This window comes from Gastrolobium bilobum, unplaced genomic scaffold (assembly GCF_033153095.1).
Source record: "Gastrolobium bilobum isolate Gb01-03AN ecotype WA unplaced genomic scaffold, APGP_CSIRO_Gbil_v1 utg10651, whole genome shotgun sequence".
Taxonomy (NCBI): Eukaryota; Viridiplantae; Streptophyta; class Magnoliopsida; order Fabales; family Fabaceae; genus Gastrolobium; species Gastrolobium bilobum.
Genome location: NW_026898033.1, coordinates 374,690 through 386,692, shown reverse-complemented (window position 1 = coordinate 386,692; position 12,003 = coordinate 374,690). Strand labels below are relative to the sequence as shown.

General features: G+C 31.1%; 1 protein-coding gene across 1 annotated transcript; it reads right to left on the bottom strand.

Annotated features, from left to right (window-relative positions):
- Positions 1–372: 372 nt before the first annotated feature.
- LOC133312305 (dof zinc finger protein DOF4.6-like) lies at positions 373–2,410 on the bottom strand. The gene is made up of 3 exons (XM_061513478.1): positions 2,190–2,410; positions 920–1,779; positions 373–713 (listed from the first exon to the last, which is right to left on the bottom strand). Exons 1-3 carry the CDS (start codon positions 2,211–2,213, stop codon positions 674–676), a joined length of 924 nt encoding a protein of 307 aa, XP_061369462.1. The 5' UTR covers positions 2,214–2,410; the 3' UTR covers positions 373–673.
- Positions 2,411–12,003: the final 9,593 nt, after the last annotated feature.

Below are 12,003 nucleotides of genomic sequence, written 5' to 3'. Positions count from 1 at the left end.
GAGAGAGAATGAGTGAATTCTCACTCCTCACTCAACACTCTCAATTCCAAAACTCTCACTATTATGGAAGCCAGTAGGTGGGAGCTTTTCATTGAGGCAGCTTTATAATTTATGGTTATAATGGCTATAATTAATCAACATTTATCTACAAGACTACTTTAATGTAATGTCACGTGAAGATATCAGAAGTCTCACCTGGTTTTATTCTCCTCTAGCTAGTGTAACTTTGATTCATGGTGATGTTGCTGCTACTGACACCCCAAACCAAACCTGAATGTATTATAAACAGCACCACACGGAAAGAAAGAAAAAGAAAGGGAAGATAAAAACAAGAAAGAAAAAAAAAAAAACATTACATAGATATTAACAGCTAAAAACATACAAAATAATATAATATGTATTCTTGTTCTTATACATTATACATTTTTCGAATTGGGCAAGTGGACGGGCAATCAAACCAATGATGGCACAATGTATTGATTGTGGGTTGCCCTGCTCTGTGATAGAATAAATTACATGAAATATATAAAGACCACTACTTAATTTACCCAAATCCCCCCTTCTAGCTACTTGTTAACCCTAAAAAAATGGGGTTAAACTTGATCTCTTCTATCTTTAAACAATGTAAAGTAACCCTTGTTTTCTTAGTACTGAAGCCTGCCTAAAATAAACTTCATTTCGTGATTCCACCTTGGTCATGAAGAGAAGAGCAGCTAAGATATATAAGAAATTAACATGAGAAAGAAAACCCATGTATCAGCTGTTAGCTAGTTATGAAGAAATCCAAACAAGTTAAGCCCAGCATGATCTGAAGGAACTCATTAAATCCCAGAAATAGCTCTAAAGGAAATTAAGAGAATATTAATAGAAAACAAAGAGAAGAAAGTAAATAAATATATTTATGACTTTCTTTAATTACCATGATCCTCCACCTAACATTCCAGTCCAATACCCTGTTGAATCTCCTTGTTGCTCCTTATTATTCTGATCCATTGTAGTAGTGGTGTTAGAAACCTGTTTTAAGTCCTCAAAAGGAAACAAAAGCCTTCCACTTGTCTCTTGAACACCCTGGAGGCTTGTGTACCCACTTCCAATCCCATCTAAAGAAAAATTCAAAGTTGGCTTAAAATCTTGCAGAGCAAATCCACAAGTGTAAACATTATTTGGATCAGCTTGAACTGGCACAGGCATGAAACAATTCAAACCCCTTGAACTTGTAGTGATCCCAGTAAGAAGCTCCAATGCTGAAAGGTGAGAAGCTGAAGCTGTAGTAGTAACAGTAGTAGTAGTAGTTGAAGAAGAAGAAGAAGCTGAAGCAGACATATTGTTGTTGTTATTTTGTTGAACCAATTCAGAGATATTTCTAAAATCCCTGGTTGTGGCTGGGAAACCCAAGTTTAGATCTTGGCCTTGATGAATCTTAGGGTTTTGAGTGCAAGTTTGAGACAAACTTGGAGGTGTGACAAGATCAGGAAGCTTCTTGATGTTGGGTGAAGGTGATGAACAAGAAGCAGAAGATCTCTTGTTCTTCCTTGTGCCACCTCCTACAGGGATGTTTCTGAGGGATCCACCTTCAGTCCAATACCTTCTACAAGTTTTGCAGAAATATCGAGGCTGTGTGAGGCTGTAGTTGTTGTAATAGCAGAACTTTGTGTTTGTTGAATGACACCTTGGACAGTTAATAGCTTGTTCTTTCTGTGGCCTTGGCTTCCTCTCAGCTGAAGGCTTTGGACATGTATTTGTCACTATTATATCTTCTATTGGTTTCACCACGATCTCCTTCAAATCAAAATCAATATCATGCCTAAACAAATTAACTAATTAAAGGGAATCATATATAAAGCATATAGATGTGGAAGTTAATTTAATTGAACCCCATATATCTGTATGTGTCCTGATCAGGATCAAACAAACATCATCTCCAAAAGGGGGGGAAATTATGTACATAATTATGATTTATTTTTCAACTTGTTTATGGAAAAAGCATATGAAAAAGTAAGAAAGCGAAAGGTACATATGTTAAAGAAAATTGATCAGTGGTCACGTAGTTTCACTTGCACCAGGCACAAAAAGGGAAATTGAAAGAATCAAAAGGCAGCTACAAGCTAAGTATGTTAGATATAAGATGAAATCATGAAATTAACCCGTTATAAAAAATATTTAAGGAAGAAGAAGTATGAATTAATTACTTGTGGCCACTGAGCTGTGTCCATGGATGGATGAGTGAAGATGAAGTGGATCAAAGGATGAAGTTGAAGGCAACGCAAGCTAGCTGTCCTCAAATGAAGTTGAAAGAGGGAGTGAGAGAGAGGAATGATGCTGGCTTTTGTAAATTACTTGAAACTGTTGCAGAAGCAGAAAAAGGGAATGTTTTTTGAGAGGCTTGTGAGTGCGGGACGTTCTACATGAATGAATGGATTACCTTTTCCAACTTTATCAATTTAATATAGTCAGATAGAAGAGAAGATGGGTGGGTTATTCAATCAACGAGCAGGTTAAAAAAAATGGTTTACAATTATATATCATGGTGATGGATCCGTTTAAGTATTATTAATTATATATTTTTGATTGAAATATGATCGATCATAATTAATATAGTTTGTAGGAGTTTATAAACATAAAAGTTTATAAATATAACTTTTTTCATATATTATATATTATAAATAGTATATATTACTTAAGTATATATTATCTGTAATATATAATGTTGTTTATAAAAAAAATTGTAAATATAATCATACTTTTTAATTAAGTATAGTTTTATGTTTCAACTTCTCACCATACTATAAAATACAAATATAATTTTTAGGGAGAAATCATAGTTACACTTTTTTTTTTTTTTTACAACCTCTTACAACTATATATTATAACTGTTGATTTCCGTCAATCAACGGTTATGATTTTTATAAATTAAATTCATTAATTAATTATTAATTCATAATAAATAACAATTATTGATTAACAGAAATCAACAGTTATGATATATAATTATAAAAAATTGTAAAAAAAAACAATTGTAACTATAACATTTCTCTGATTTCTGTCTGTGAACATTGAGAATATGATATTCCAAGCACCGATAAGGGTGGCCCTAGGAATATATGTCTGCAAATTTAAATTTAATTAACTCGCTAGCTTAGCTGCAAAGGCCTCCCATTAAATTGCTATGTTTAAAATTAAACAACTATGTAAACAAATCTTTTTGATATGACCACTGCAGATTGCTCCATTCCATCCTCGTAAGTCGTAACGTCTTTTCTCTCTTCTTTGTCCCATTTCGACTTCGCTTAAAAGACCCCGCGCGAGGAATTAACATTCATTCAATTTTTGACTTTTAGTTAGTTTCTCGCTTAATTCTTAAGAGGACGTTTCGATAATAAATGTTTAGAATATTAGAGAAATGTAATTGATCGAGAAATGGTTGAAAAGTGAGTTTGGTAGAAAAATATAAAAAAAGTTGTTTGGTTAGAAAAAATTTTACTAGGCAAATTAGGTAAGATTTATAAAGTCTATGTTTGGTTTGAGGTAAAATATAGATGGAGAAATAACTTCAAATTATAAATATAATCCCATAAAAAAAAGTGAAACCTTGTACTTTAGAAGAGGGTATTTAAGTCTATTAATGGGTTGTTTTTTTGTCATTTAGCTAGCTAAATGTAAAATACCACCCTCAAGTTATCTTTCTAAACAGTAACTTTATCTTGCTTTCTATGAACAAATAAGGAATGCTATGCAAATACAATACTTAGGGAAATTTTGTAAAACCATCTACCAAACATTACTTTCTTACTTTGCCAATTTGATTTGCATAGATAAGTTTTAAGAAATCTTCAACCAAACACCACCTAAAGAGTTTTGAAAAGAGGTTTTAATTAGAGGTTATTATTTGTCATTTTAAATGACGCAAAATGATATTATTTTTAATAAAATTACATTTTTTTATATTTTTATATATATTTTTCTCCACTTTTTTTTAATTTTATAAAAAAAGAGAAAATGATAAAGTATATTAAAACGATGTAATTTTATTAAAAATGATATAATTTTGTATCATTTAAAATGACAAACAATTTTCTCTTTAATTAAAATTTCTTTTGTATAAAAAAAAAATATTTGGGTAAAAAGCGTAACCTAAATAAAATTAAGCCTGCGTATTTTGTAAGATCTGGCCTAGGTGTGGTTTAGATTTTCGTTTAATTTAGTCGCATTGCACTATTATAATAAGTAGGATACACATGTATTATAAACTAGTTATGAAATTAAATTATTTAATTATTTTATAATATTAATCACAAACTCATTATTTATTTATTAACTAATTTAAAAACTTAAAAAAGGTTATTTATACAACTTAATTATATTTCAAGCTATGCACGTTATTTCAAGTTAACATCAGTAGGTCAAAATCTTTCTTTCTTTTTATGTTACCATCAATTAATATATATATATATATATATATATATATATATATATATACTGAATTAATTTTAAACTTGTGAATTTTAAATTAAGATTTGATTGTTTAATTGATTATATCTGTAAAAAAATTATAATTAAATCGTAATTAAAGCAAAAGGATAGATTGAGATCTTAAAAAAATGTAAAGATTTGAATAGTAAAAAAGTATTTTTCTTGTGATAAGATTAAAATTGTAAACATAATTTAATAGATACAAATATTTGAAGTATCAACTGCATGCTCTCTTAGTTTTTTGTCATAAAAACTTTAAGAGTGAATACTTTTTTGGTTTTAGTAAATTTTTCGATAGTTCCTAGCAAATAAAAAAGTTCATCGTGGTCCCTAAGAAATTCAATATGGATCCATTTTAGTCCTTTTAGGGACTAATATGGGTCTTTTTTAAATTTGTGAGGGATCACGATTTCAACTAAATAGGTCCATTTTGAATTTCTTAGAGACCATGCTGGACCTTTTTATTTGTTAGGGACTAAAACAGACATTATAAAATTTGCTTAGAATCAAAAAGAATATTTACTCAAACCTTAAACCCTAACTTCAAGAGTATCTTGGTTTACTGGGTAATGTTCAGATAGAATATACAACTATTTCACGATCAGATCGATTTTATACATATATAAAGATTTCAGAGGAGAAATGAAAGAGAAATATAAGTAGGTAGGTTTTATAGCTGTTCGGTAGGGATGATCATGTTAATTGACTTTCGCGCTATCTAAGGGAGCGTCTTTCCCACTCTCATGCGGGCCGCTAGATATTCACCACATTTGTTTTCAAAGCATTTCCTTGTTCAACATATGTAATTATGACCAATGTGCATTCATCAGTCAATTTGGAAATCTGATTCGAAATTTATTCCTCAGTTTGACTTACGTACCCTCTAAATATACTAATAAGCCTAAATATTCAACTATATGGTTCTCTAGCTACCATTCTACAATTGGGCATAATGTGATCGCCAACGATAAGATCCGATTTTGTATGTTTCTTTGTCATTTTTTTCCCATAAAATTTTTATACCTTTGCATGGCTGGCACTCTTCTGTCATTAGAGTTATATGTTGAGATATATAGTCTCACATTGGTTGTATGTGCAACTAATGTGGAGTTTATAAGGCATTGGGCACTCCCACCTTTTGAGTTAGCTATTGGGGTGGTGTATCCTAAAGTTCTTTACACTATACATAATTATCATAATTTTTTTTGCATTTCTTGAAGTATTTGTAAATATTTTTGTGTATGAATTAATGTAGATAATTTTTTTTTAATTAATTAACATAAATTAATTAGTTTTATTATACAAATCTAATAGCAACCAATTTTCTTTGGGTTCTCTGAGATGGTAACAAAAAAGGAAAAAGTGTTTCTCTCAGACGATTATGTTTTACTGATACGCTAAAGCTATTTAGGCTTTTTTTCTGATATATATGTGGATCATTTCATCTCCATATATCGCACATGCATCGTTAGGCACAAGGATGGATGCATGGAATCATTAACTTAATGATTTTCAGTGAATATAAATGACAGACTAACATTAATATAGACTGCATCACAATTCATTTATTAAAGAATATTTAACTTTGAGAATATATGCACATTCATTGTATACTTAGAATATGTTTGGAGCACCTGATAAAAAAGATAGGATAGGATAACTTATTATATCTTATTTTTTTTTTTTTTATAACATTATATCTTACTTTTATCTCTTGTTTGGTGGGTCAATATATATGATATGATTAACTTATCCTATTGTCTCATTTTATCCTATCCAATACATGATTTATTATCCTATAGGTGGAGCTGGGTTAGGATTCAACAGGATAGGATACCAATATTGATTGGATACCCAATATATCCCCACGCCACCCAATATATTTATATTTATTGTATTATATTTTATTTTTTCTTTCTCCTTTCTCCTTTCTCCTTCTACATAATCTTATCAGATTATTAATCAGGTGCTCATCAAATATAGGACATGATATCGGCTTATCAGCTCCATATCATATCTTACCATTATCAGTCTCATATCATATCATACTCTTATTTTATCCTATTCACCAAAGGAGCCCGTATCATCTTATCTGTGTTTTTTTTACTTTTTAATTTTTGAACAGCGGCAGGTACGTGTTGTTAGAGATTGGATGTGAAAGAAAAGTAGTCGTCATTAATTTGAGCCTTGGATTAATTGCTGATTCAGCAATAAAATTAATCATGCATTTTTTACGAGCGTCATCACTTGTCATGAATGAAACTGACAACAAATTGTAAGGGTTCTTTGCTTCATTTGAAGACCGAGAATTTGTTGTTTTCTCAACATAGGTGGTAGTGATTAGTGAATGTTCTTCTATGGGCCAAGATCCCTTTGCGATTATGAAAGTAGGTACAACCCCACAAGTATTCACATGCGTAGCAGTTCCTAGTCATGAGTCACATGGCGCAGGTATATATGTCTATGATACGAGGAGAAATGCCCACTCCCCCCGGTGTCATAATGCTACGTTTGTCTATCCAATACCACCCACATTGGGAGATCCCAAAATCTCATTCACTGAAAATGAAAAGTATGTAACCTAATGTAACTCTAATAAATGTTTTAATAAGGTTAGTGGGGCCAGTTTCCTAGCTCCTTGTAATCATGGCCTTTGATTGATGAAATGGGACCCCCTCCGCCTTCACCTCCACCTCCTTACAATTATACATAGGCCCCACATAGGCATCTTTTTTCTGAATTTTGCACAAGCTGCTCTCCAGTCTCCTCTTTATCTTTCTTTATTTGCATCATTATAATTACCCACCTAACCAGGTTACAAATAGTCAAATATAGTAACAATCCCTCTGTTAATTACAGGTTCAAATCAAATACGAATTGGCGGGGCCCAAGCCAAATTAAACAGTGCTAATATACTATTATTGTAACTTAACATAACATATCAAATTAAACTATATTTCATAGGTCAAGGATTGATTCAGGAACCAAACTTAACTTGGGGCTCTCATTTAAATAATTATTAATTGGTGAATGCCTAGTCATAGACCTAGAGTGGGTGGTCCCATTCATCCATCTCGTCCCCTCTTGCTTAATTAAACACAAAGGTTTATTCACTCGAGAGAAAAAAAAATGCTATGTGCGTTTCAATGCAAATCCAAATGCGAGCTTTTTCATATGTATTTTTATATATGTTTATTTAATTAATAATTAAAGCAACTAAGAACAAGTTGGCGATGGGTGACTCGGTGAGTCTCATTTGAAGCGGGATGTGAATATTTGAGTTTGATTTAAATGGTGAAAATTTCACCCACAAAATAATTAAATATAACTAAGAAGCACATTTTATCAGAGTCTGTTTGGATGAGCTTTTTTCTCTTCAAAAGCTACTTTTTTTCTTAAAAAAAAAACACTTTTTCATTTTTAGTGCATTTGGATGTCTGCTTTTAGAAAAAGCACAAGTCACAAAAAAAAGTCAAAACTTACTTTTTTCAGAAGCTAAAAATTTTAACTTCTAAAAAAAAGTAAAAATCAAAAGCCAAATATTTTTATAAAAATATAAATAACTTTAATTTTTGTAAAAAAACACTTCTAAATTAAGAAAAGAAAGAGATAAAAATTATTTTTTCGAGAAGGCAAAATAAACGGACTCTTAGGTACGTTTGTATTGACTTTTTAAAAAAATCTTTTTTATCACTTCTTATTTTAAAAGTACTTTCTATAATAGTTACATCTATTTAGATTTTTTTTAAAAATATTTGATTTTCGAAAAAAATATTTAGCTTTTGACTTTGCTTTTTTTAAAAGCTAAAATTTTTACTTCCGAAAAAAGTAAGCTTTTAACTTTTTTTATGACTTCTGCATTTTTTAAAAATAGACATCCAAATAGACTTTTTCAACAAAAACTTTTTTTTCTTAAAAAAAAAAACTTTTGAAGAAAAAACAAAGTCCACCCAAACACACTCTTAATATAAATGTAGATGGTAGACGTAGGACAGTGATACATAGAAGCAAGAGTAACCGTACAATAGAAAGAATGGCGGCGATTCGAAGCCGTCAGATGTGAGGTATCCAACTTTGGAGGTAGGCCCCACCAAGAACATAAAAGTAAGCATTAGGGTCCGCTCTTTCGCCTAACATGGAAGTGATGCTGGCCGTTGCATTGTAAGTGGTAGGTCCAATCCACCCATCAACCGTTGGATTAAAAGAATAATGGGTGATACTGTCACGTGATTGGTTGGGTTGGACCGCATCGTATGCTGGTGTATTTGCCTCATTGGGTTAGTGCGCCAACACCGCAACCTTATCACAGCAACCACACAATCCACTTTACTATCATCTTCATCTCACAGATTCCTTTACTTCTAAACTATAATAACTGGAACAGTTTTGTAATATTAGATGGACCATACTGCATTGTACGTATTAGAAGTAACAAACCATCTTGGATTTCAGAGATTTGACAAACTAGACATCGTTTTCCATTTCCATCCAAACTAAACGACCAAATAGTGCTGAGTGAAGGGTAATTTTCAAACTTATATTTATACTTCAAATGGGAAATTATTCAAACGCACTCTAAAAAATGTTTACTATGAAATTCAAATCAATGGCTTAAGTTAACGCCTAAAAACCAAACCTACAAAATAAAAATTGCTAACAAGTACCCTGTAACTACTGGTTGAGAAAATAAATAAAATCAAAGTTTCTAGTATACATTTTAATTTTGATTTATTATTTAATATAATGATTCAATAATATATTGCTCCATTATTATATTATAATTTAAAATTATTTTCTATTGACAATACATATAAACTGAATTCTGATTATATTAAGAATATAAGAATATTATTTAAACTATTAAAAGTATTTAATAAGGAGCATTATATACTCCTTAATTGACCAAAGGCCTTAAAGATAGTTAATTAAAAAAAAAAGCCACAGAGAAGAATGAACGAGAAAATTTCATTGTTTTCATTAACTGAGAGATAACAGAAGAAATGTGTCTAAATATTACATCAAGAGATAGAAAATAACTCGTGCAAATTAGCCAAAACTAACTAACTATAAACTGAACTGCATAACAAATTCTTTAACTAAAAATACTCAGCAGCTGACGTGGCTAGGTCATTCTATCATGATTAGTTGCTTGCATCATGTGTCAGACACGCGATAGTCTTCTTCTCTGAAATTGGGCTATAGAACTTTGAGCTTGGGCTTCACCATTTTAAACTTGGGCCACAACATCTTTACTCTCTCAACGTGAAAACATATATATATATATATATATATATATATATGAAAAAAAATATTTCTACAGCCACTTTAGATAAGGTTATCTACAACTATCATTTTAAATTATGTTCTCCCGTGAGAACATAGTTATAACATTAAAATTGCTTTTTTTTCTCTCTCTCTCTACGTCAGCAAACAAGTTCTGAAAAGTAATTGAGGAGAGAAAAAAAGCAACATTAATATTATAACTATGTTCTCCCGGGAGAACATAGTTAAAAATGGTAGCTGTAGATAACCTTATCTAAAGTGACTGTAGAAATATTTACCACTATATATATATATATATATATATATATATTTGTAATATCTGCACTCGAATCTTACAAATATTAGGCGCTCAAATATTTAACTCTGAGAATATATGCATTCATTATATATATAACTTCCCCACTCCCACCTTGGTTGGTCACTCACTGCCTACAAATATTATGAAACTTTCACTTTTATTATTTATTGTCTTGGGGTTAATTTCCTTGTGTGCTCCACTGGGAGGAATAGTTGGAAGTGTGATTGATTGTAATATTTGCTATAACATGATCATGCATTATGAATTGAATTGTGTGATAATTGTATGAATAATATGCTATGTGTAATTGTGATCTATGGCCAGTAGATAATTATAAATGGAACCTTCCATGGGTATGGTAATGACCTTCGCAGTGGGTATGGCAAAATGACCTCCACGTGGGTATAGTAATGACCTCTATGAGTTGGTGTTTTGGCATGCGTATGGTAAAATGAAAGGAACTTCATTAATGGGTATGGTAGAAAGGAACAAAAGTGAGGACCATGTTTTCTACGCTGAGAAATATTCACGGTTAAACATGGAATGACTTTTTATGTACTTTTTTTTACTAAACAAATTATTTCTTTTCAAAATCATGTGTCTTTTTCTTTACTTTTACTATTATATTTAACATTTTTAACTCACTATAATTTTTTTTATTGTTGTAATAAATAAAATCTATTTAGATAATTTTTACATTTGCCTAATTAATTGCCATCAATTCCTCATTTATCTGTTTATCACTTATATATCCGCTTAACTAGATACTAAATTTCAACGCACAAGATTATGCAAATTATTATATCAAGTGTCATGTTCAAACAATCAATCTCTATATTTTAAATTATAATAAGAATAAAGTCTCTTTTGGGTCTCTAACAAAAAATATGGTCCACATTTTAGTCTCTAACAAAAAAAACAGAGTCCCTAAGAAATTCAAAGTGGACCCATTTAGTTGAAATCGTTGTCCCTCACAAATTAAAAAAAGACCCCACATTAGTCACTCAAAAGGATTAAAATTGGTCCACTTTGAATTTCATAGGGACCAGACGACTAATTTTTTTGTAAGGGACTAAAATAAGGATCATATTTTTTTGTTAAGGACCCAAAAGAGGCTTTACTCTTAATAAATCATCCTTGTAGAGTTTTGTTAAGGACCCAAAAGAGGCTTTACTCTTAATAAATCATCCTTGTAGAGTACGGTCATCATTCTTTTCTTCTTCGCTCAACAAAACATATTTTCAGATAGTAAAACCACTGTCATTCCATTTCCCTCATCTTCATTTCACTCCCTATTTCTTCACCGAACATGGTCTATTTTAATCACATTTTAAGTGTTCTTTTTTTTTTTCTCATACACTTAGTTGTGTATGAACTGAACATTCTAGCATGGAATGCTAGGGAATATATCAAGTTATCATACGTGAGGTTGGGTTGTCACTTACGACATTGAAGATCATATTTTGCATCTCAGGTATAGTTTCTCGTTCTTATCTGTTGCCTCTTACCTCCTGGGAGAAGTTGGATTTTATGTTGACTTAGTTGCTACTGCTCTTCTACCTCTACTTGTGGTGGTAAGTTTGTTAGTGAATATATGTTTTTTTTCTGGGTTATGTTTAAAAATTTGGGTTTTAAATTAAAATAAATCGTCCTTGTACAGTACGGTCATCATTCGCTCAACAGAACATATTTTCATATTGTAAAACCACTACCATTCCATTTCTCTCATCTCCATTTCACTCCTCATTTCTTCACCAAACATGGTCTATTTTAATCATATTTTGAGTGTTCTTTTTTTGTTTCCCAAACACTTAGTTGTGTATGGACTGAACATCCTAGCATGGAATGCTAGGGGAACAGATCAAGTTATCATATGTGAGGTTGGGTTGTCCCTTACGCATTCAAGATCATATTTTGCATCTCGGGTATAGCTTTTTCGTTGTTATCTGTTG

Bases quoted from the DNA above. Each gene is read 5' to 3' on its own strand.
- LOC133312305 (XM_061513478.1), bottom strand. From the start codon at position 2,213: ATGGACACAGCTCAGTGGCCACAA. The intron at 1,780-2,189 runs GTAATTAATTCA...TTTGATTTGAAG, and splicing joins ACACAGCTCAGTGGCCACAA to GAGATCGTGGTGAAACCAAT. The intron at 714-919 runs GTAATTAAAGAA...TATATATCTTAG, and splicing joins ATGTTAGGTGGAGGATCATG to CTGCTCTTCTCTTCATGACC.